This window comes from Lissotriton vulgaris, chromosome 4_1, assembly GCF_964263255.1.
Source record: "Lissotriton vulgaris chromosome 4_1, aLisVul1.2, whole genome shotgun sequence".
Lineage (NCBI taxonomy): Eukaryota > Metazoa > Chordata > Amphibia > Caudata > Salamandridae > Lissotriton > Lissotriton vulgaris.
This window is the reverse complement of record NC_141691.1, coordinates 1,638,705,343-1,638,732,448: the sequence shown is the minus strand read 5'-3', so window position 1 is coordinate 1,638,732,448 and position 27,106 is coordinate 1,638,705,343. Positions and strand designations below refer to the sequence as shown.

At 40.0% G+C, this 27,106-nt stretch overlaps 1 protein-coding gene across 5 annotated transcripts in view; it reads right to left on the bottom strand.

Annotated features, from left to right (window-relative positions):
- The window catches only part of ZFHX4 (zinc finger homeobox 4), a 136,578-nt gene that overhangs the window by 85,945 nt on the left and 23,527 nt on the right, over positions 1–27,106 (bottom strand). For 3 of the 5 annotated variants that reach the window (XM_086965907.1, XM_086965904.1, XM_086965905.1), the window contains exon 4: positions 24,665–24,712. The exons of the other annotated variants lie outside the window; for them this stretch is intronic. In XM_086965907.1, the coding sequence (XP_086822033.1) occupies positions 24,665–24,712 (48 nt within the window). The remainder of the gene's footprint in view (positions 1–24,664; positions 24,713–27,106) is intronic. 5 annotated transcript variants of the gene reach the window in all.

Below are 27,106 nucleotides of genomic sequence, written 5' to 3'. Positions count from 1 at the left end.
TATTCATGTCTTTGTTGGTTAATTAAGAGCGCAAATCATGAGCCTGAGAACTTTCCATACGTTCCAAAAATAGCAGCTTGTACCCTATACATGTATTCTCACAGTGCCAAGGCACTACATAAGTAATCTTACAAAAGACCATACATTCTTAGAACTAACAAGGTGCCTCTTATTTTTGGGGCCAAAGAAAACTTCAGCTACCCACTGCTCGCAAAGGCAGTGACAAGAACTGTGGATTATGGGGGCATTAAAGGAGCTGATACATGAAAAGTTAAGGTGTGGCATACAGAATCTGAGACCTCTTATCATGACCTGCACAGTATTGTTAGAAGATATTTTTAGGAGGAGAGTAGACTCAGTAAGACTACGCCAGAAAATCGGTGCATCGGATTGAAAAAACATGCAAAAGAAAAATGAAGAATTGTCATGGTTTCAAAACTGAAAGAAAAATATAGAATTATAGATAGGTATCTAAGAATAACAGAATGTCTTTCACCAAGGGGTCTGAGTGACATCAAATAGGCACCATGGGCGAAGCTGGCATTGTCTATGATGTAACTCAGAAACCCATGGTGAAAAACATTCCCGTTATTCACATTTTCACCCCACTCTATATTATTGTATATGCGGCCACCTCAAATCAACTCTGCCTGCTTCCAATATCTATGCAGGCGGAGCCTTCTTTAACATGTAAAACAAAAACGTATAAAAGATAAATGTGAGGTGTGAACGTAAGAGGAATGTGGTACATGTGGCATGTATGTGCAGGCATGGTTCTATTATTCTTGGTCTAATACTTTTTCTAAACAGTTTGTTTTTGGCAATAAAAATCATTACTTTCCATCAGCACAGGTCTATGAAACAAAGTTTATCTATAGAAAAAGGAAAAGACATAAAGTTCTCTGTCCTGATGTTACATGAACAAACATCAGGTTGTGCAGGACAAATTAAAGAAAATCTCATTTTCCGTACTATTTCTAATCCATAAACCTTAGGACGTACATTTAACTCGCTCATCTGTTTCAAGTACACTTCAAGAGCTTAATTATTAGTTGTGCCCCGTTAACCTTATTGCTTTGATTGACACGTGTGTTACGCAAATCTGCTAACATACAGTGTGCACGTCCACATTCCTTCTGGTTGAAGTGGTACCTTTCTAGGATGCTAACAAGTGAGGGTAACCGGCGTTGCCTAGGCATAAATCCAGCGGAATAAGGACCTTTGGTTAAATAAGCAGCCATTGTTGAGACTGACTTGTCAATACAGTAAATAAATCAAGAGACTTTCAGAAAGGGCTTGCAATGAACTCACAACATTGATCTAACATTCAGTTACCAATTGATTTCATTTAATGCAAATCCCACTTACTGATTTAGCATATAAACAAAGAACAGTCAATGTTTTTACACATTCAGCAGAAAGCCAGCCATATGTGCAATAAAAAAGTGACAGACAGCCCTAACCACAATATAAAATTGTTGGTAAGGTTAAAACAATTTTTACTAAATTATTTTCTAATCCCAAAGGATAAGCACTTATCCCCTAAGACACGAGGATAAAGGTTCTAATGGCATCTTGCTAGGGGATTCAAAATAAATAAGGCAAAGATGAGTTTCCATCTTCTTAAAGCTAAATTACAGAGATTAAAATATGTAAACAGAAAATGAATGTGTTCCATTTGCATATTATATTTCGCTCTTAAAGTTGATATTGAAGATTAAGGGTCATCATTTAATCCTCACTAACCTAATCCCTAAAATTACAAAGATAACCATAAGTGCACGTCTGCGCCACTAAATTACCTTGAAAGAAAGCAAATTCCGGATGAAAAGCAAAGCATATTTATATTATGGTGATTTAAAATCTGTCGCCTAAACACGTCTTCTCCCTTCCCTCCATTGACCTAAATTGCACACTAAAAGCTTGCCTGTCTGCAAATGGGCAGCTAACCCTTTGAGACAATCCAGAGATTCTTCGCTTATACAGAATCAAGCCAACATTTTTTTCTGACTACAATAAACACTGTCTTGTTCATATTCTGCAGAAACGAAAGTCTAGGCATAAAAACAGGAAGAAATCTTTATAGTTTTCATACTGTTTCCTGAAGATAATGGTGAGCATTTCTGTGTCTGGTACATGGAAAATCAATGTAAATCGTATCTGTGAAGACGAATCAATGCAATGTTTTCGTAAACACTCGTGGAACAGTTTCTTACATAATATAATCGGAAAGACATACTTCTAAAACTTGCATTACATATATATTTTGTGTGTATGCGTGCGAGTGAGAGTACCAATAACATACGCTTTGCCTGTGTACTACCTACCTCTATTTCCATTCCATGAATAGATATGTATATTTATAAATAGCTGCTTTCCGAATAGAATATTTGAATATATTGTCAGTAGACGGTATCTATTATTGAAGGCCGAAACAGGCTCCGTGATTTCTGAATTATAACATCATCCAACCTTTCACCATTAATAATCTATAAAGACATTCCAAGTCGTCAGGCCCCTTCACTCTCTTTTATAAAACATTAGTGAACTACACACACACACGCACACACACAAATATATACAAAAAGGTAGGAAAAATCGAACACGTTTGCAGCTCTTCAAAACTGTGACAAAAAAGTATTCCATAGAGGCAGGGGTGTCCAAAGCAGGCTCAAGAAGGTTGGTCAGGATCACCAAATACTCTGCAAATAACCTGCGTTACACTGACCTCTGCGTAAATTTGTCTCAAGTCAATATGCTGAACATGTGGACTAAAAATGGCCATTGGAGACCTAGGTTGGACATCCGTGCATCAGTCTCATTGTAGAGCCCACTCAAAAACGCCACAGTACCATGCAGTCTTAATAGGGTGAACCTGGCATTAAATCTTAGCAATCAATAACCACGTGAGGCCTTGTTACAGAAGGGAAAGGTGCTGAACGTGTGGTTTGGTATATCCAGAGCTGTAAACAGCTTCACAACCCCGCCCAATCACTCCAGATTTATGAACAAAACAATGGAATGTAAAATCCACCACCGCCAACTCCAATTTGATCAACCTCCTGTAAAGTTTCAAATACTAAGATTTGTTAAAAAAATAATTAAAGTGTCAACTCCAAGGCGTTGAGCACCCCGTAAATACATAAAATAAAGACAATGGTAACTTGGTTGTGAACAAGAGAAAACACGCAGTACAGCAGATACTAGCATTGAAAGTGTGGAACTGCACAATTTGCAACATAATGCAGCAAGTTGTGAGGGCGGATATGCCTGATAACGTCATAAATCACGTTATTCATGTCCTATCTTATTGGACACCATATCCGAACATTAGCTGTGTGCTATTGCAAGTTTAAGGATTGCTTAACACGATCAAGGTCATTACAATCAGCAACCAGGCCATCCCAACTTACTCAGTAGTGAAACAAAAGCGAGATGATACAGTCTCTTTATGCATGGTACACTGTCATTTAACAAAGGAGTATTCAGTGCTGTACCCTTGAGAATGTTGAATAATATTAAAATGCGAATGCACGTCCAGCTCTTCAATATCCACTTCCTCCAAATACATCTAGAAGGTGGAACTCAATAAAAGATGTGCTTAGAAACGGGTAATGTATAACAAGCTTGTAGTAAGCCCTATGCAAAAAAGAACTGATAGGAATGACAAAGCCAATCCCTTGGGCTTCTTTTTATATGGATTTTTTTTCAGCAGACGCACAGAACAGGTAGCAGAGCGAAGAGGCAGTGCATGCTTTCCTCACATACTGGTATTTTACAGGGATCAACCAAAGATTCCCTCACACAGGGAACAGGTACAACACAGGAAACAAGCATGCAAGTTCCCCGTATACACAGGCTACATGTAGCAGCAGACCAAAATTCTCTTCCAATGAAAATAGGCTGAGCATGGGCAACTGCAGCACTACTTAACCTCAATCACAGAGGCTAGGTACAACAGGGACATCAGCAATATGGACTTCTCTCATGTACCGAAAAAGGCATCAGTATTGCCGATTTCATTAAGACAGAGAATGGTACAGTACAGACAGCAAAATACACTCACTCATACATAGAGCCAAGGCAGCTGCAATGAGAGCTTCTTTCACACAGACCTGGTTCAAAATTGGCAACAGCACAGCAGTCTTCATGTACACACTGAGTAAGCACTACAACACAGCTGAAGCATCCTTGGTGCAGAGAAAAGGCACTCAATGTACCGCAAAACTACAAGTGTCCATCATCACAGAACACGGCCTTCACTGCCCAGTCCAGAGTCACTGCCCGCTTTGGTGAGTAGTAGAAGTATTAGAGCGGGCATCTCCCCACTGAGTGGAAGCGCAAATAATTATAAAAATAACCATAAAACAAGGGAAATCCACATTATGAAGTTGACTGCTTACACACCTGACGTGAAAACTGAAACAAGTAATCAGTTTTAATGAAAGGTTCGGGACAAATGATCACACCCACCAACAAGAGCAATAAACTAATGTTTCTGCTGGAGGCAGGGCAGCTGATGGCGAGCTCATCAACCAAATAAGCACAAATTATTAAAATAACAAGCCCAGAACACACAAAACTCACACAGAGATATGAACTGGCCAAACACTGAACCTCTAGAAACAGGTTACAATCAGATGGACCTCAAAAAGCTGTCAGGACAATGGTGCACACAAAATAAGTCCACAACTCAACAGTCTCACAACGCCAGGCACACACCTATAACAATAGAGGTAATATGCACAGAAACAGGGGAAACTGGGCTGATCCACTGCTCCAACTGTCTTATATTGTGGGCAAAATTAAAATGTGAATGACACAACAACAGATCAATGGATTAAAAGGACGGGCTGAAAGCCCCTCTAAGTAAGAATATTATACAATTAATTTTAGTAAAACCAAAATGTCTTGGTTATTCCAGACGTAAATCTATGATAAACACACAGACATTAAAAAAGCACCCTCTATCAAAAATACTTGCCTCTTGCCTGGCCCACTTAAAAATCATCCAATTCAAGAACATACCAATTTGCGATCTTGAACATGCCCCTTAAAGTGGTCATGTGGTGACAAGTGTCGCCATATGTTTTACACGCTATCAGAAGTCATCAAACAAAGAAGTATTGTGCACCGGAGGGGAGAAAGTGATGAATGATTTGTGATGAAATGTGTAACTTTATTGCCTGGGATCCTTTCTTTTATAAACGGTTTGCCACTAATAAGTTAAAGAGAGATGCCACAGGTAGCCTGGTTAGGTGTGGGAAGAACTTGCTGAGTTTCACTTCGCAAAGTTACATGGAAAGTCCACGAGATTCTGTGGAATTCCACAAACAGGTGGAAATCAGCACGTCCAGCAGCTCGTGCTGACTTTTAGTACTGGGAGCTTCTTTTGTGGTAAAAAAGCAGCGCAAATGGCACCAGTGTGCGCACCTAAGGGCACTGCTTCTCGAGCTGATTCTTTCTGCCGCTCAAGTAGTTTCTACTTGAGCAGCAGCTTTCTCCCCGCGAACGGCAGTGACCGCCTGCGATGGGAAAATCTCACCGGATGCCCTCCTAGTACCCGAAAGTCACCCTAGGGGATGCCAATTCTCACTTGCCAACGTACTGTTCACAAGCCGTGGACGCGGAAAACTCAGCCGCGTGGCAGTTGGAGGAATTTGTCTGGAACTCCACGTTAGGCATAGCGGCCAAAACTTCGTCAACTCATGTGGCGGAGTGAAATTTCTCACCCACCCACAATCCTGGTGAGGTCATGGTGAATTGTGCGGAGGATAGAAAAATACTAAGCAGAGGAGACAGTGTATCAGTTCCAACTCCAGTTTTACATGGAAGCTGGAAGCAAGCTGGAGACAAAAGTAAGCAACAGACGCAAGCGATGAAGAAATGGAGGTGAGTTTGAAACATTCTATACAGCGAATCTCACTTGCCAATGATAAGAAATTGCAACTCACTGTATTTTTACATTCACTTTTGCCTGTTAGCGTGGCCCTTTTTAGTCCCATGTTTAGGTAGCAGTGCTTAACCAGAGGACCATCCTGGCTACAAAGAAATTGATCTATAGTTGTATTTGTAATACACCCTTTTCAACTAAGCCAAATTCTGTTATCTAACTGCCCTGTCCAGGTTGTACCCCAGTATTAATAAACAGTGCTTTTAAACCAGGTAGTTGCATAAACCACAGATTTATGGAAGTCTGTGTGTATCTGCATACACCACAGATTTTATGGAAGTCTGTGCCTGAATGAATGTGAGTACATCTGTATATGTGTGTGCGAGCTGCTGTGTGTATAGGTTAATAATCATGCAAGAACATTTTTTAATACTAATAAATGCCTTAGTAGGACTATCTACATGTTGTGTGTCATTTATCCTAGTGCTGATGGTGCACAGTGTAAATTCACAAAACTTCCCATGGAAATGGAAGGTAGCCTTATCCCCCTGATTGTGTGCATGTCCATAAAGTGGCTATTATATGGACAAGTAAACAATCAACTGGGTTAGAGTGACCTTTGTAGTAAGGCACATGCCTACTTTAGATGGCAACAATAAGGGTCCCTCAGTCCTAGATTATAAGATTAAGTATTCATATACCAATTGTGATCGAAAAACAAAGCAGTGAAACTCTTTATTAAGCACCTTATATACAGCAGTGAATGTTATCTAGGCGCTCTAAGGGTTGACCAATGATGTAAAAGAGGCAAGCACAGACACCTGAAATAATGAATTCTATTGCCAAACCTTCCCTGACAGATTAGAAGATGTCCGCAAGATGCGCCTCTGACAGCTAGACCAAGGGCCACCAATGAGGCAGCAGACCCAGCCACAGCAATAGACAATGCTACCAAGCACATGCTTCTTAGGCACAAGGATTCCCTGGGCACTAGTCATGTATTGGTCACGTGTTACAATAAATGAGGGAATCGAAAAACTGAATAACAGGTGTGGGCTACACACTAGAAGACATATTAAGTACATTTAAAAAATACCAAAATGATCCCAAGGAAGTCGGAAGTGAAAGTTTTGGGAAAAGACAGATCTGTATGACAATGAGTATAGAGACTTCAAAAGTGAGCTAAGGAATGTGTCAGAATCGCTTCTAATGCGTGGGTGCACAGTTATGTGAATTAGGATATATGGACAGGGAAGAGGCCACGGAATAGGAAAGATGCTGTCAGACACGAGGAGACCAAGGAGCCCGAAGGAACATGTAGTAAGGAGTCCGAAAATCCTGCTAACTCCTTTTTTTTCTCTTAAGGCTCCTCAGTTTGACAATTTGTTAATATTTCTCCTTTTTTTGTAATTCCCAACTGCTCCTTGTTTAGTTTCTGAAGCCCAAAAACTAGCTTTTCATCACCTCCTCATCAAAACATGCTCACTGGCAGACCACGCACAATTCTTGGCATTTGCCCCAGGTCAGGTTGATGACATTATTATAAGTATGATTTTAAAATGCTCTCTACAATGGCACAGGGCACAGTAAGCTGTCCCCTTTTGACCGCATGCACGGCAGAACTGCACGAGCTGTAAATCAAACAAGTTATGTGAAGTTTCAAACTGCACTATGGAGGCCTTGTGCAGTCAGATGCATTCCTGGACGCTTCGCGCTGGCCAGCAAAATGCACACCTTATGTGATAGAAGTTCACTTGGCTTTCCGGATGCAGTTGATGCGGCTGACATCACTCTTGTTGAAGGCCGCAGTTTCTGAAGCCCCCCTCCACACAGGGGATCCCATTGTTTCCAAGTCTGCATACCGAGATCCACTCCACATACCGGGGTCTGCTTTGAAGATTACTAGAATGTTTTCGCATTCAGCTCTGAAAAGAGATGCGAAGAAAATCTGGAATTCCTCCTTGTGATTGTGGCCTGTGCAAGCTTATGTGTTTCATGTTCTAAATATTTTGGAGGCAAACTGTAGACAAGAATCTTACAAACACTAGTGGGCCTTGCAGTTAGATTCGAGAAAGGTTTGTGAAGTTTTGAGAAGCCTTAACCTGCAAAGTGTGTAGCATCCTTAAATGTTAAAAATGCACTAAAGAAATAGTTCATCTCACCTATTTTGTTACTCAAACCGCCAGCTGGGGGAGATGCTACTTATGCAAGTACACAACAAACATGGAGGATCCTCTGTTTCTTATTTATTTATTTATTTATTGTATTTTATTTTGAAAGTTTTATATAGCGCGGACAAGATCCTTGCAGATATCAGAGCGCTTTACACAGAGAAGTACATGGGCATGGTTAAACAGATAAATCAATAGGTCAAATAATACAAGTAGGTGGCAACTAAGCCCAAATAGGTGGCTACAAGGCCACACATGTGAGTAATAGAGCAGTTAATACAAAATCAAAAGGGTCAAACAAGTAGTATAGATCGGTGCAGAGTACTAACACATAGTAGTTCAGGTGTATTTAGCCATGAGGATAGCTTTTACTTCATTTTTAAAGAGTGTGGTGCTTTGCACACAGCGTAAACAAATTGAGCGTGTGAAATTATATTTATGCATCGCTACACAAACAGAGGTATGGATTTAGGTTGACTGACCATTAAGTCAATCTGGCCAATGGAAGATTAGCGTGCAGACAAAGACTTTGAGGCCAGTCCCTACTGGTTTAAAGCATGTTCCTCTGAAGTTGTTCACATTCCTCCTATTTAGCATCTCTGTAGTAACAATGTCTCTAAAGGTGTTTTCTGTATGACACCTCTGCTTCAGCGGCTCCCTCCAAGGCACCATTAAACAGGTGCAAACCACTCACAGATACCCTGGCGCAGCTCATGGTCAGAGTTTCAAAAATCTGCAAGGTAGTTCCTGCTAGGCAGCTTGAGGCATCCCACCAAGCTGTTCAGGCATCCCTGTCCGCACCGAGGTTTGGGCAAGGCAAATAAGGTGCAAATCAGACATGTCTGAAGAAATGCTTCTCTCTATCAAGCCAAAGTGACTATCAGCTACAGCAATGTTTATGGACTGCCTGGTGTTGAGCACACAAAAGAGTAAACAAGTGGAAAAATGAACTGTGGCGCTTCTCCTCACAAGAAGGTATACTATTCAAATCAAGATAGTCATATTTCTATGCAGTTCAAAATGCGTTGAGGGAGAACACTTTTTGCATACCTCAGTGTGTTCCCTTTGTACAAATCTAAAACAGGTGGAAAGATCTTGCTAAAAGGTAGGAACTAGCCTGACAAACAGATTCCATCTATTGGATCCAAAGAGGCTTTGCAGGAGCTGCATCACAAGCACTACCAGATTCATCACTGGTAGGAAACCTTTTTGCTGCAAAGGTTGAGATAATAACCACCTCTATTTACAAACTCATATGATCTATTAGAAGAGTCAGACATATGCCAGCATATACGATCTTATTAAATGACTGGATGGCAAAAACATAGTAATTAGATGGAAGAAAAGAGTAGTTTTAGAGATAAATATTAAAGTGTTGCTGACATAGAGGAAGAGGAATCCTATGGCTTTCTTTAAGTCTAACATAAGAAAAACTGAAGCAAACCTGGAGCTTCAGTGGTTGTGATCAAATTCTAATTTTTAAATTGTGTTGTGTGGGCCAATAGAACAAAGACACAGGAAGAAACTCTGAGCTCACAGTGGGTGGGTCCATATTCAATATGGACGTGATTACCGTAGGGGTGCCCCAGGAAATCTCTCACTAACTGGAAAACTTTAAATGAAAAAGTAGGATTTCATCACAAATGTTTAAAATCGAATTATATGCATTTGTGATAGATTCAAAATCATGATATTCAGTTGGAAAATATAACAAAGAATAAGACTGGATTGCTGTGTTAGCACAAGGAACTTCATTCACACAGTGCGAGCTACCTTGTGCAACAATGCATACCGGAAGAAAGTCATATTTGGTTAGAAAAACACATATATGTTCTCCCATTTGGAGATCACTAGGATGTGACAATCTAGGAGGAATAAGAAATAATAGCCCAAAAAAAAGCGAATACTGATATCACAAAGGCAGCAGTCAGGTCGAGATGATTTACAAAAAGCAGAATATTTATGACATAAAGTACATGTCTTGTCTCTAAATCTCGTTTAAAACAGCCTTGCAATGTTGAGAGCCTTCGCTCTCTAATTCAATCCTTTTTGCAATAACGCAGAAACATCTATAGTTAGCCAGTTGGAGGTAAGAAAATGTTTTGCCCAAGATTACACTGTGATGCTAAAGAACTATAGCTCAAACTTAGCAACGCTTGGCTCAAAAACATGGGTCTAAACTAAAACTCCTATCAGAAATTGGTGGTTACCATGAGTCGACCCCATAGCTAGTACCATTTTTCCAAAGCACATACTCTGAGAGGGTTGAAGCATTGTGATGATCTGCACTTCGTGAACATAATCTGAAGCGAGTAGCTTGAACTTCTTTCATGCCAGTTCCATTAGCATCTGGGATTACTGCGTACAGACTGATCCTACAGCACATAAGGGAATTATTTTGTATAGGATCTAGAATCCTGGTCAGGAAAGAACAGGAGGTTAAATGGGTGCCATGCACTGTAATCAAATATTACAAGCGCTACTTAGCTATTCAATGGGCAACCAACACAGAAAATCAATTAGAAAACATAGATACTTCTCTTGAACTGATGCTTAATAAGGTGAAAGGAAAACATGTAACTGCAGTTAGTTTATGAAATACGCATAAAAACTATAGGTTACAGTCACACAAAGCCGTGCAATTGTTTTACTCACTCCTGAATGACCAATAGGAAAAATTATATTACACATATAAATAGTGCATATGCAGTCACACAGAGTATAATATGGGATTTAATGGCATATCTGAGTGTGGAGAGGGGCTATACATCTTGAGTGGAAAAGCCTCAGGTGGGTCATGATGTCCCACCCCTCCCTCAACAGCGTGCAATGCCATACTGCACTCTGAGGATCACCATATGAGGGTTATGTCATGCTGTGTTGTCTAAAGTGGTAGGTCTAAAGAAAAGAATGTAACTATACGCATGCCTCAAAGGCTTTAATCTATGATCTGAGATAAAATCACATTAAATAAACCAGATTACCATTATCAGAGTTGTGTTCCTAACAAGTTACTTGCAAATGCATTCTTAGATACAGCAGAAGTGTAATGTTCACATGAGTTACACTAACTTTGGTAATAAACCTGACTTTTCATCTGCAGTAATAAATAAAAAAGAACATGTGCCTTTACCTGTACAGTTGTGTTTCGCCACACTCATTTTCACAGGCATGTCACAAATACAGTTTGTAATGATGGTGAAAATAAAAGTGGCGCTAAAGCGCCATGTGAAACAAGTGTACTGATAACCAGAGAATCACATATGTATTACTACAGTGCAAATGTGTTACAGAAACAAATACCGCTAAAATCTCGACAAAAGTCAATCTACCTCACTTTAAAGAAAATAACTTACAAGGACTAGTTATAGTGATGTTCTCTCAATGCTCCGATTTTACTCTTGGTACTCTATGTTTGATTAATCACACTCTGCGTGCATATATAAATACATATATTTAAAAGTCGAAGAAACAATGACAGAAATAGACTAAACAAACGTAATCTAATAATCTAAGTCAAAATGAAGTCGAAGCCCATGAGGTGGAGTATGAGCGACAATGCAATGCAGACAGAAGGTGTCAAGTATAGTAAATTCTTATAATTGGACTGTGTTGAAATTAAACAGAATATACATTAACTTGCTGACAATGGAAGATGCTAAATTATGTATTGGCTCGACTGTGCTTCATCTTTCTTCGCTTGCTTAAGAGCCCATCAACAAAGGCTGCGACCCCTGCTGCTCTTTGTTCCCTGCCTGGCAAAGTCCCTTTTGGTGGTCGCCGGGCTTCAGCCCCGGCCCCGCCTTCCCATACCTGTCACTGTGAATAGACTTCACAGTCCGTGCACACAAACAGGCTGACCTGGACAGCCTCCCTGACCCCTGGGCAGGAAGAGCATCACATCTGGTTATTAATATTGGGCATTGTAAAATGTAATCTTCCAGGCACGGGAGAGCGGGCTGGCAATTACACAGCGTCCATCAATCACCGGCCGGGCTCGCTTCACGTCACGCCGCTCTATGAAGTTAATGTTCTCTGCCCCAGAACGTGTTTTAAAATAAAGGCTCTCCACCTATCTGTCCGCGGTGGCTGGTGCCCGGTACTCTCAGCTGAGGAGTCTGCCCTCCGTTGCATACACACTCTTCAAAGGGTTGAGTGATGTCACCTGTTCTAGCAGGCAAGACCTCATTTGCCAGCCCATTAGCACTCTATTTGCAAGTTAAATGTAATTTACAGAGGCACCGGTTATTAGGGATGGCTGTTTATGTATCTGCATTTTTACATATTTTAGACTAGCACGTTTGAAAAATCACATTCTAACAGTTATAGCCATTGCCTTATATATTTTGACTCTGATGTTATTAATTCCTTAATGTAACCCGTGTGAACGTATTTCATTGTTTGGCGTGCTTATACTTTACTTTTGTGTCTGTGGATAAACGACTCAGCAGACATACTTATTGGCTAGAATATCAAAAAAGATAACATGTGGAGTAGTGCGGTGGTTCAGGGGATCATATCAGCAAATGGACAGTCTGGCGGGCAAAAGTGTGAAGAGGCAGGAGGAGAAGCATACATCTCTATGGTGGAAGGTATGACTTTCAAGTTTGGGTTGACTGTACAACTGTCTGCAAGACCAATTGCTTCCGGTTCTTTATAGAGCTCATAATGTGGGTTTTGGCTCCACCCAGAGGAATATTACTTTCTCATCTCATCATGCAATTGGCTGTTTGGTGTATCATTCCACCTTATATTGAGTGCTTGCATTCCCAGACACACTATTTTACATCTCAAAAGTACTTGGAATCATTACATGTTAAATGATTTACCTCAAATATGCATATTTTACAGAAGCAATCTTTGTTCTTTGGTTGGTTCCCACTGCGACAGGCTGCCTTAAAAATGTTGAATTCAAAGCTTGTTTCAGCATGTCAATGAGAGTCGAGATTGCAAGGACACATTTTGAGTAATGAACGAAGCAGCGAGGAATGGGTAGGCAGCAGCATCTGGAGTTTCCATTTACAACTTGCAATCTGTATTCTCCAAAGAAAACATCGGCAAGTGGTGCAAGAGAGGCCATTATTGTAAGACTATATGACAAGAGGGATATGTCTTAGGGTAGGGCTGCCATAACCACATATTGCTAGTCTGATTCCCAAGAAAATGTTCTGGAGGACAAAAAGAGTGCAGCTGCACCATGCTCCAAAAGAAGTGGGGGCAACCTAATATCAACGGGGATGAACGTACTAAAATACCCTTAAAGTTAAAGTAAGACAAATGCTTGGGTAACTTATTCAATGGCAGCACTCTTTCACAGATGAGAGTTCTGCCAAATATATGTAATTAGGCTCTTTGGGAAATAGAGTCAAGCAGATGAATAAATATGGTTTATGTAGACTTTAGGAAATCTTTTCAGGCAGTTCCACACAAGGCACAGTATGTTTTATGAATGTGTGAAGGTATATAATCAATTTGATTGCATTTTGAGATAAATGTGCACTAAAATTGACCTACACTTTTACATCTTAAATCACTTTAAACATATGTACTATACTATTTGTCTACGTGGCAAGTATGAAGCACATAGAACTCTATAAAACAAGACTTTATGTAAATTTGTTATGCAGAAGTTTTTCCCACTTGTAATGGACCATGCTAATCAACATACAACAGAAAAAAAAGTTAGTCTCATCCCTATTGAAGTGATAAAAAAATGCCTACTCCATACATTACATATGCAGTCCCAGTACAAGATTGCAGCGTATTGTATTACATGTCGTGTTGCCCAAACATTCAAAATTGTGGTGGTGAGAGGGAACAGACTGCTTGTATGTTCAGAAGGGCATGACAACTTAAACAAGAATTTCAGAGCACTAATAACTAGGTGTCCTCGAAAGAATGTTGGTGCAGCAGGGGTCTACCGATGATGCAATAAGCATCTGCTTCCATAGGCCACTGGTGATGTAAAAACAATCTGCTCCCAATGGCCACTGATGAGGCAGTAAGCACCTGCTCCCAGGGGCCACTGGTGTTGTAGTAAACACTGCCAAGGGTTACTGCAGCCCTACAAGCATAAAGTTGTGAGGCTATTGATGAGCCGATAAGCTTACTGGTCACCATGGTGTAAAAAATACCATCTCCCAGGGACGATTGGGGATGCAGTAAACATCTGCTTCCTAGGACTACTGATGATGTACTTCCAGCGGCCACTGCAGCAAACATCTTTGCTTTAGAGCCACTGATAATGCAACAGGTATCTGCTTGCTACCCTGTGTCATTATCAATGCAGGAATCATCTGCTTCCAGGGGTCTCAGTAGAGTTAGTTACCCCTACTTTCAGGGTTGGGTCACTGCCCGGGCACTTCGAACAGTCGAAACACTAGGGGTAAGGGCTGAAGATTCAGCAAATGTTCTTGAAAATGCCTACTATATTCGATGTAGTTTATCGATGTATGTTAACGTTAAAATTATACATTCCATGATTTACAGGAAATAGTTTGCAGTCCAGCAATAGTATTTCTGTTTGCATTTCATTCAAGGCCTACTCTCGGAAGCCATGTTCACCATACTGCGGAATGACTCCCTCCTCTCCACCGAGCACAACATAAACACTATGGATTCAGTCTGTGAACTTTTCAATGAAAGTAGAGCTTGTAAATGTACTTTGTGAGTAAATGTGCACATGTATAATAAAAGATAAAAAGTTAACTTGCAACTTATACTTAGATGATGCACCTTCTTTAAAACAAGCTGCCACATTATCTACCGGTACACCTGATACTTCAGTATTGAACTGCTTGCCAAATTGGCTTACTATAAGTGTGTTTTTCTATACTTTCAATCATTTTGGCGATTTTTAAGAAATTAAACTATTACAAAGAATTGCGTGAATTTTGTTTTGGCTTCCAGCATATACCAATTTCCTGACTACAATGGCAAATAACAAAATATTAAAATTTTAAATGTTCTGCAAAATTCCAGAAATGCTGTGAAAAACAGATGTTTTCACCAATCAGATCCCCGCGTTAACTAGCACAAGGGACACATCACTTAACTTTGGGGTTATGACAACCACAGCAGTCTCATCCTCAAGGTGCCTTGCACATGAAGAGGACGTCATGGATGGGTTAGGATGGGGCATACATGACCACTAGCAATGAGAAACCTGGCCGCCCCGCGTTGAGAATCCCGCCGGGAGGTTTATTTTCCACGCTCGCTTTTGCTGATCGCGAACGAGAAAAAAGTCTCGCCAGGATGTCATTTTGCTCACTCGCGGTCGCCAAATTGACGTTGAGGACCGCGAGCAAGCAAAAAATGAATGCTACGCGTGTTTGCACTGTGCTACGTGCAATTCGCGTAGTGCGAAGTAGCGCAAACTTCGCAAACTACGCGAGCGTAGTGTAGTACTTCGCCCAGGGTTAATCAAAATGCAATATGGCAATGCCCATTTTGGTTTTGCTCATTTAAAGTCCAAGTATGTTTATTTTAAGTGAGCGTAACAAACTAACATGCAACCATATTTCAATTTTTGGGTGCAGAAGTTTGAAACAAAGGCCACACTGTAAACGTTCATTTACTACAGGCAAATCACATAACTGAATTACTGAATGTAGCCTTACTGTTCACATCTACTTGCATTGTTTTTCTATCAAACGTTAGTGCCAATAAAGAAAATAAAGCACTGCATAGTAAAACAAAACGTATTCCCTCCTGTGGCAAGATTGCATTCCTCTTTGATCGTACTATCCTGCTCCCCTCAGTCTCTCTATACTATTATATAGCACTCTGTTTGTAAACCAGATTCTTGCATCCAAAGACACACACTGATATTTTTTTACAGAGATTTATTGTTATCCTCCCTAACCATTCTGTTACTGCTTTTGGAACGATAAAAAGTCAGAGAGAATCCACTGGGATTCAAACCTGCAACTACACTATTAAGCACATGTTTCTGCAATGGATTTGTTAATTTTATTTATTTATTTAAAGAGTTTTATATAGCGCTGGCTAGACCCGAAGGTATCAGAGCGCTTTACATGAGAATCAACAATGTAACAGAAAAAGTTCAACAATTACACAATACATCAAAAAAAATAGGCAATACAATTAGGAGAGGAGAGAAAGGAGAGAGAAAAGTAGTGGGGGGCAGGGGAGGTGAGAAAGCGAGGATAAGGGAAGAGACAATAAGGAGAGACGAAAAAGAAGTCTGCCTAAAGACCGACTGTGTAGGTGACGACCAAGGAGGGAATTCAATTCGTGAGCCACCAAAACAGCTTGATATGGGCTTCTAGTAGCGCTCTCCAGTATGGACGCACCCATCCAACTTACTTCCAGCTAGCACATAGTCCTTCACTATCCTCTGTCCAGGGCAAATGCCATATTATTAGTTATAATGAAAAACGCAATCTATGTCCATTGTAATAAATTATGCTGTTGTGTCATATGTTACAAAGTATCTCTTTGTCACAATAAGAAATCAACCTCTTTTTAGATCACATAAATTGTTCTGAATGCACGCGTCTATGAATTTCATATTTTTGAATAAATGTGTATCTTCCTCCTCCGCTTGGCTCCAATAACTCACCCCTATTACCGACTTCCTATTTTCTTTCTCTTTTCCTCCCCATTTACTGTGTCTGAATGTTTTCTCCCATCCAATGTCCACTAAATCTGAGAAGTTACAAGTGTGACCAACACTGACTGTGTTGCTTGTACTACCAGCCACCATTTATGCTGCATGGCCAACAGCCAGAACCTGGATAAATACGCCTCTGGCATCCCTCTGATCCTGTTTAAAGAACAGTATGTCATCCTTCAAGGAGCTTGCAGCAAATAGAATTGGAGGGCTAGCAGGGTTAAATCACAGAGGCCGTAGAGTGTCCAAAAAGAACAACTATGATTCCTGAACTATGATCTACAGCTGCTGTCCACTTCAGCCTTCGGTCAGAAAATTAAAAGATAAGAAATGTTAGGAATAACCCTTCCACAGCCCTTTACTATAGACATCGAAGAAGGACTAGTGTAATGCTTTCCAGGAAACTAAACTAATAATTACACTCCACCTCGTCCCTAACGGACAATGAGGAAGAGGCAGGCGTCTTTGCAATGCCAATCATGTCTGTTACAGCTTCAAAACAACTGAATGTACTGGTAGTGATTACACTTCACAGGCTAACGTAAGTTGAAGTGAATCAATAATTAAGATGCATTATTTCTATCTGGCAGGGCCTGGCCTATGGCATCAGTGCTGGTTTTACAATGGTTGATGGTATCTAAACAGCTAAAAGAAACTGCTGAATTTAGCTATGATATCATGACTTACTTAAACAAATTTACTTCCATAACTAGATTGCAGAAAAAGAAGAAGACCTACAGGTTCCAAGAATATGTTTCACCAATCAGAAATCAAATTGCCTGGAAGGGAGAATACGATTTATAGCCACTGCCTAGTCAAGGCTGGTAAGGTGTAATGAAAGTTTCATATAACCCTTTCTCATTAAATTGAACACCTATTATGTCCCACTGACAGCCAACCTCTAACCAATAACACCTGTTTCTGTTGAACACACTACAAACATCTCCATTTTGTGCGATATTTATTTGTAAATTGTTCCTTGAGCTCTCATCTGCACCCCCAAATATCCACACCACAATGGACTTTATGAAGCCATACAGAGGCACACCTAGCAATGCGCAGGATGGGTACAACTGAAGGTCACTACTGAAGTTTGTCAGTGTTCAGAAGCCCTTTTCAACTGCATAGTACTTATTAAGGGCCTAAATGTAAATAAGGTAAAATAGTCAATAAAACTGATTCTCAAAATATGGCCGTTATTTGCCCATTGAAAGTGACAGATACGTCGTTCCCAATGCTTTCACTGCTTACTACTGACTCTAAGCAAGGTGCGAGCATTTTCAAGACAGAAACTCTCTTTTGAGACAATCATAGTTTACTATATGATACACAACTTGTGAGCTTATGTCAGCAAAAAATAAAAGAAGACCTGCTTGCTGCTGAATCTGTTATTTATCGGAAAGACCAGTGGGTCCAAGAAATCATTTGCAATCTCAACTACTATTAATCAATATTATAAGAATATGAATATTGTCAGAACCAGACAGATTTGGCTCGCAGGTGGTTTTAGATTGTTTGTTATACAGTGAAAGAGGAAAGTGATGGACTTGTGAGATTGCTGAACTCAACCATTGAATAATGCAGGTAAGTGACTTTTTGTTTCCTTCAATTATATTCTCCCTCTTGATATTGACAAAAGCAATGCCACAGCAAAATGTAAGTGTTCTGTGGTGAATCAAAGAGTACTAAAAAGATTTTTCAGCACAGGCGTTAGCATGCACAAACTAAGCCTTGGTAAAAGGGTGCACAGAGGTCCAACTCAGGCAGGCTTTCAGATCTTCATAATAGGTAACTTCCTGATCAAACACAAATTGTTTCCTCGAATATGGCACACATTTTAAGGATTCTGGTCTCAGCAACATCTTTAGGCTAAAAGTCTATACTGACTGAATTCTTCACTGGATACACCACGGATATCCCAAATATCTCGGAGAACCAGAACTGGAGAACCCAGTATGTTAGTGAAAATGACAGTTTACCAGCTTGTTCCTTATCTAACTGATCAATCTGGTTTTATTAGTGGAGAATGAAAACAGAACACAATTAGAAGCGAAGATATTACTGTTGTGATACTTACCTATATAAAAAAGCTTAGCATTTGTGGCAGTGAAAAGCAACTCAAAATTCAACAGAAGTTATTTTTAAATGTAATCCCTCTTTGAAAGCTGATTTATCATCTAGTTTCTTTCAGACCTGTATTACGCAGTGTGATGCTTTCACACAGAAACGTAACAGAACATGCTTTGCATATAGCAGACAAATGGGAACTAAGGCACTGTTCCATATGTAACAACGTGAATGTTACAATGTATGTAAAAAAACTAACCACAAATATCCTTCAAGAGGTAAGACTGATGCACAAGTTTCTAAACAGTTGCTAAAAGAAGATTCCACAATGCAACTTCATTTGCTCCTTGTCAGAATATTGGCTTTCCACCGTTTAAATCCTAGTCCAATTACTTTTTGTAGATTGTATGATTTTTATTATGGATAAAGTATTTCTTAAGTCAGTTGGCTTTAACTAGCTATCTAAGTCCACTTCATAGTGAGAAGGCCAACTCCTACTATAGTACTTATTTTTGGACAAAAATGCATTAGAATATGGAACCTTAGAAATGCATGGCCTTATCCATGTGCCAAGATTTCAGTTTCCAGGAGGGCAACTGATTTATGATGGTAATTCTAAGCGTTGGTGCTTTCTACCCAGAAGGCTATTGCTTTTGAAAAAAGGGGCATGTTCTTCAAGTGTTCATTATAAATTGAGGTTAATAACTAGTTAAACCTAGACTTCTATGTTCTAAGTAATCAGTGGCAGACTAGATTCTACATATTGGCATCACAGTTGCCTTCTAATATGTCAAATGGCTGTCTCATTGCCCTTACTCTAACTCTGTCTCTGTGCATGGAGCTTGAACATAAAGCACATTTTAACTACTTAACAAAATATACAGCTATTAAATTGCACTGTAAGATGTTAAGCTACAATGAATCTGCACTTGTGTATAAATTGTGACTGCATATCCGAAAGTTTATATATAGCAGTGGAAGATAAAACAAGCTTTTGTTTGTTTCAGAAAGCAGCGTTGTTCCTTAAGCAAATGACTTGCATATGATTAGGCAAAACATGCCTTGGCTCTGGCAGACACCGGCCTTTTCCAATTTCCTTCAGCACAATGATTTGTATGCAAATAAGTGCAGCGCAATCTCCTGACCTCTCTTACCATCATGCAGGGACAATGACAGTTCAATAATTGGAACCACACATATCTGGAATATTTGATTTTGAGTTAAAACGCCGTCACAGCCTGAGTGAACACAAAATGATGCTTTTTAAACACAATGTGGAACTGCAGCGCGCCAACATATTTTAAGCAAACAAAGTGACCTGCGTGGCTGTCCAATTCGGATGTGGGTGGGGGAGGGGGCCATTCGAGCCCCTCTCTTCTGAATATTCTATTGTGTGAAAGGGGTGCTCTCAGCCATAACGTTAATAATGGGAAGGTCAGAGCAGGCGGCCTGTGGGAAATGTTCTGCCCAGAGTTACCTCTGGGCCGGTCCCACGTTCTGTGTTTTATCTCATGTCCAGCGAGGGAGGCGCAGTCAATAACTCTCACAGATGTACAATTCGAATATGCAAACAGCATTACGGAATCCAGGCAGACAATCCTGCTGCAGAAATGACAGCTGCAAAGGCTGGAAAGTGCAATTAAGCAGGTCGTTGCCCACGACTTTGAAGCCCAAACGCGGTAGGCACCTCACTTCAAAGACAGGCGTGTTTCAAGAGCAAGCATTGTCCGCCATTTGCATTTGCTGCATAAAATGATAGGAAGCAAGGCTCAACTTGCTGGCCATGGAAAGAAAGCCCTTGGCCCTGGGTGACCCTAGAATACACTATAAATCCATCCATTAGCACATTCTAAAAGCCCCATGTGTTCGGGTCTCTCGGTAATTGTTTTGCATTAGCAATTATTTCATTGTGTTGGCCTGCTCCTGAATTGATTTATGGTTAATTGCGGACAGTTTACTGTCCATCTATACTTTTGCCGTGCACACAAAGCGCATCTACGTCTCCCACTGTAGCCAAGTGCCTTGTGTAATATCTCTCTACATTTAAATTGAGAGATCATGTTAGTTCTCCTTCCAAGGCTCGCACTATAAATAACACAGATTTTACTAGTTTTATTAGGAGCTCATACCAGTACCCTAACATCAGCAAAATCAGGTCGTTTGATTTCAGCGTTCTACATTCAATATCTCCCAATGACTTACTATTACATGCTGATGGCAAAACTCTTTTTAGGTATGGTTTTACAGGGCAGCTGTCTGAAAGACCTACTGTTGCTAACTCTTTAAAATGTCAGAGTGGCCTTTGGCTCCACCCATTGGCGTTTTAAGCTTTCATTTCATTCTATTGGCAGTTCAATGTATCAATCCACCCCCCTACATAAAGCTTGCTTTGGACTACATGATGGACTAATTACATCTCGAAATTGCACTAAATCACCATATGTTACATTTGTATTCTCCTAAATACAATGTATATAAAAGCAATTGTTTAAAAAAAAAACTTTTTTCAAAGTGGCAGGCTTTTTAAATGTTTTAGTAAGAGCTCCTCACTATGCAAGAAAAACCTATTGGCTTTGTCAACGGTTGCTTGGTATTACTATTACTTATCGGCACGTAGCCAGGTCTGTAATCCTACAAAATCTGCTTATTATTTTTAAATCCATTCTGGAACAACATAGTAGCTACCTGGGCAATGGAGCAACAGCTCCAACCAAATATTCAAATGACAAGTTCCAAGTTTTTAAAGGGACTTGGAGTGAGTTTCAGATCCCTGACAGCAGCAGGCAATAACGCCAACTATGTGGTATATCTAATTTTCTTAAATGTCATTTGCTAGGTTTGTAAATAGGATCCCAAGTATTAAGACAGGTCGAAATTTGGTTATATTATATTTCAGGGTTGACTTCAAGATTTAACATTAGCCCAGAAGAGGCCTGTTTTACTACAACGCCTGAACCCAGGCAATCCAGGGTCTAGCATTAAAACAGGAAGAGTTAAAACAGGAAGGACCTAATCAAGACGACTCCTAAACGAGTACTAATTTCACTGTATACCAAGCAGCTGGTGTCCAGCCCAAGAAATAATGAAGCAAGGGCACCAGAATCTTTCCCATCCTGAGGACAGCAAAACAGAGAGATGTCTACTAGCAGTCATGCAAATACTTTAGAAAGGCAGCAGTAATGTGATGAAGATTATACAATGGTCTCCTGACTGCAAAGCCGATAGTCTAGATTCAAAACCTTTGCTAGATCAGCACATCACGAAATACAACTTGAAGGGAAGGAGAAAGCACATAAAATTACCCGGTTACTTATAATCTCTTGTCTCTAATATTTAAGTGTTTTCACAATTCTGTGACACATATAGATTTTACTAGGCTTACTGAAATATTACCATCACCTCTATGACTCTGTCACAGCAATGGTTTTTGCATGTGTGTAGAATTAACATATGTTTAATCTTCAACTTCTCCATCAGCATAAATATTTCTAATCCATGGTTTTATGGTGCCTCCTGGTGGGTGTGATGAGACAGTATTGCTGTAGGTGTCCTGAGGCTTACCTTTGACACAAATATACTTTTTTCACTGCCTTCACTTTCCGCAAATAGGCCAATGGCTCAGTCTTTGAAAGATGCAGGTGTTATTCAGAGTAAATTAAGAAGGCCCTTGCAAATAGTCGGGGTTCAGTGACCCCCCCCCCCCCGATTTTGTTTACGTCTCGAATAGGAAATAAAGCAGAGAGCTAGGTTTATTTTTCAATGTTGTTATGTTAATGATATCCTAATCAAATGAATGTACTTAAACTAAATACTTTCTCGTAACAAACGTCAGCCATCAAAGCTTTGCCAGCTGTCAAACCGTTATGGCCCAACCCACTAACAGATCCATCAACTGACCCTGTGGCGAATTCTTGTAATACTGTAAGGTAGACCACCAGGGTCGTTTGCAGCACTTATATATTTCTAAGCCAGAAGCAGGTTCTATTAGTAAAGTGAGGGATTGAATATCATTTTATTTGCATAAAGGTGTCTCCACTCTGTCGACGTACCTGAGCAAAATGAGATTCTACAATTCTGCCTCCGAATAGGATTACTACTATTGGTCAAGATTATTGTTCTCAATTTCTAACTGCAATTCACTGGACAAAAATGCCTCTTGACTTGATATGGTAATGTTTATTGGAATGGAACGCCTTGTGATGTAATGGCCTAAATGCACATCTTAACAATTTAACTAAGACACTAGGCCAAAGCTAAAGTTGCAAGGGAACAGTCATGGTTCCAGAGGTCTGCAGATAATCAATCCTGTGATTGGGGTTATTTCTGGGGTAGGTCTGAGAGAAGACGTTTCCCTTCTGTGTCACAGCGAGCTTTCAGGTGCACACATATTATGGCATCGGAAATAACAACCACACAAGAAAGTGTGATTAAATATATATATATATATATATATATGCTGAAACTAAACTAAGTGGTTCAGGGATTGTGCAAGTAATGGCCATTGCGACAAAAGAATGGGACAGCACCATTCACTACTGTACAGAGCGAGTAGAAATTCTGAGACAAGTGCACACTGAAAAATCAATGAAATTTTGGCGCTTAGGAACATGAAAAATCTGCATTACCCTATTTCAGAAGCATATCATATAATTGCAATTTGAGTGTTTTATAAAATTGCCGCCTTGCGTACTGAGAAATTGACTATGAATAAGATTCGATTAAATAAAGACTGCAGAAAAACAGCCAGATAGATCATTGATACAAGATGCCAATCGGCCTGTCGCTCTCGATCGGGAAATCAAGGGACTGTACATGCCTGGTCAAAACCTGCACCACCAACCAGCCAATATCCTGTACAACTCTGTGGAAGGAATCTTTCTACTGTAAGGGTGTTCCTTCGCAGGCAATGCATAGTACAATACAGTGTTTCTGACTATGTGCAAGCATTTGCCCAGTAGTTTTCCATTAATGATAAAATACGAGCCAATCCGAAGAATACACTTCAAACCTTTGACAACTGAACATGAAATCCCTCCCATGCACCGACGGTGTCAGTGAGGCTTGAAAAGCCATCAGCACACCCCCAGCAAGCGCTCTCTCTGTCTGCTTAACATTCACTTCCTTCAAGCCTGCTGCTCTGTATTTTTGCATCATTATGGAACCAGTTTGCTGCACATCTCAGACTGGAGGCGCTATTATCAGACTCTGAAGATGCAGGGCTCAGGTAAATGAGGGGAAGCGTTCAGTTCCACCTGACATGTATTCCAGACGTCTACTGCAATCCAAACAAAAGCAGCCAGGCAAATATGGCTTAGGGGACACAGAGAAAAAAATTATTTCCACTACTTCATTTTTTTAGTAAGTATAAAGACCTATGGCCAAAAAATGAATCCATCTTTGTTTGTGTCTTCAGTCACTGCTAGAAATAGACATTAAGGCATTGTGTTTTGTAGGCCCATAAGGAAATATCATCAAGGCTTCGCCTAGGGGCCTTTTGCTATTTTGCCAAAATAGCATATTGCACATGCTTTCTATCTTAAAACATAAAAGAAAAGGTGTTGTTCTGGTCAAATAAAGAAATATTTTTACTAGCACAAGCCTATGCTGAAACTGCCCCAACTCTGCCAAAGACATTAAATCGCCATCTGCAAAACAGATTTTCATTAAATTGATCAGTGTAAAGTTAAGCAGCTCGGCAGATGATGCTTTAAAGCTAACCTTTAACCTTCCACCCTCTGAAAGCAGAGAGGTCACTGTGCTGCCGCAGTATACTTGATCTTGGGGAATGAAGAAGGAGAGATGTGATCTATTTAAATCGAACGGACAATTCATTGCATTCATAGTGTCATAAGTCAATACCTTGTCAATACACAGAAAATAAAAATAGTTTTCACACACCTGGGTATTTGTCTCTGCTAACTGGTGCTTGTCAAACTCCCGTAAAGTCTAAACAATCAGATATATAAAAAACAAGAATGGGAAGTAAATAGCGAATAAAAATGAATTTACATTTAATACATTACTCTGTCATCAGTGACACTTTTGTCATGAGGATCCGCGGTTTCACATTTGATTCATAAACAGAAGGGATTTGCTAACATGCAAAATTATTGGATGTTGTCTATTTGTCAACCCATGCACACCTAGCGTCACTGTGAGCAGAGTATATGCTCTGATGAGCACGTTTGAATGCACGCAGTTGTTGGGCAGCGTTTGTGCATTTATCTGGCACGAGGTGAGGGACACAGTATCACAAAATGTGACCCTCGGAGAGAGTACTTTTCAACACGCAGTTTAATGCACACAAAAAAATCACCAAAGTAATGAAATACTTTACACTTGTGGAATGTAAATGTCTCCCCCTTCAGTGAAAGGAAATGGCTTTTTTTGCTGCATTTGGTTGCCCTCTAATAGCTGGTATGGAGAACCCTATGGTAAGAGTCACTTCTGCGGTGAAATGCATAATCATCAAGTTCCAGAGACAGAAAGGTTCGAGAGACAGAAGCTTGACAGAATGCAAGTGTGCCTTGGTTACTATTCTCAGATGGTTCTCATCCTTCAACACAAAAAGATTACAGTTTGTATGGATTCAAATATACATTCACTTAACCCTTGTCTACAGCATACAACAAGCCTCAATCTGCTCCCCTTTTCTATGTAACCTTAATACGAAATGTCATGTCTTTACATCCAAGAATAATCCTACACCAAAGATGTCCAACTTGAATCCCTCCTGCTCTATTCTCCCAACCTGCCACCTCCAGTAAAGAAAAAAGGTAATCATTCTCTCTGACCAAGGTATCTCACCAGTCCTGGTCCCAGCTGCCAAGTCTCAAGGATTCACAAGATACTTTAGAATGTCTCCATTTGGCCTCACATCTCCAATCTGATAAAAACCGTCTCTTTCCAAATATATTTTCCAAGAAAACTAAAATGTTTCGCCTCTCAGAAGCACCTCAGCACTACTAATATCCCTCCTTGGTTCGCTCACATATTGTTGGGCGAAATTAAATACTGGACAGCTGTCCCAAAACAGTGCTGGCTCCCCCTAAGCATCATTTGCATACAACAGTCTGACTAGTTAAGGTTTTAAGAAATCAGAACTTGCGCCTGCTATAAAAAACACTACTGGGTAGCTCATAATCCTCGAATCCACTTCAAAATGGTGCACATCACCCATATAGCCTTACATGTAGCCCCCCCCCCTCACAACTTTAACAACAAACTCCTCTTCACAGGCAGAAAAATAAACATTAACAGGCAATCTCGACTGATCTTGGAAATTCCAAAAGTTAAAGCAAATTCAAGACTTTAGTCCAAACCTTTTCATACCTGGCTCCAAGACTCTGGAACCTTCTGCCTGAGGAACCTGTTGTCCTTCAGGAGAAACATGAAAACCCATTTATCCAGGTTGTTTCTAAAAGTTTAGCCCTACTACCTCGCCCTATTCACTTAGCCAACCTCCTCTAGGATTCTTATCATTGCTGCTAGTTATCTGTAATTTCACTAGCATTTGTTATATTTCTTGTAAAATCTGAACCAATTCGTTGCCCCTGTGGCTCGGTCTATGCAATACAAATGTGAATAAATAAAATAAATACAGTGTGGAGACAGAACTACTGAAAAGGATTATACATTTGCAAAGGGCTGGTCCATAACTGCCAAAGTGGACTACAAATGTGCTCAATTAATGTTACATTGCAGCCTGCCAGTGTTTTCTGTAACAAAACTTAAATGTCACTCCTAATACATACCAAGCCATCATAGTGTAAATATGTTGAGCATGTGTAAACTGTTATGTTTACAGAGTACAGATTTCTATGGAAAATACATGTATGTTGTGCAAATCTATTGTGATTCGGCCTTTCACACGTGATGATTCAGCCTACCAGTTAAAAGAAGAGGTGTTCAAAATTGGCAGAAGATGGTTAATCAAATGGCACTCAAACAGATCTTAAAGGTCCCAGAATTTAGTTTATTCCTGAAATATTGTCAATGACCTAAAATATATTATGACTGTGGAACTGTAGAAGCTCCCATAAATATCAAACTTGGATTTTGGAACTGAAATAGTGGCCATTTTTATTGGTGTAGAAGAAGCTGGTATATGTTTCGCTTACAGTGGCACTTCACACCACAGGCCTTTAAATACCACATTTCATATGCCAACAGGTAGAGCACCAGTCTAGACCACAAACCAACCTTTACTGCAGAGCCATGTGCTTGGTCGCACAAAATATTTGAATAACATATAATTATAAGTGTGTGTGCTAATCATATAGGAAGGCTCTTAATAAAACTGATACTTCATACTGAACTCACAATAACACCCCAAATGAA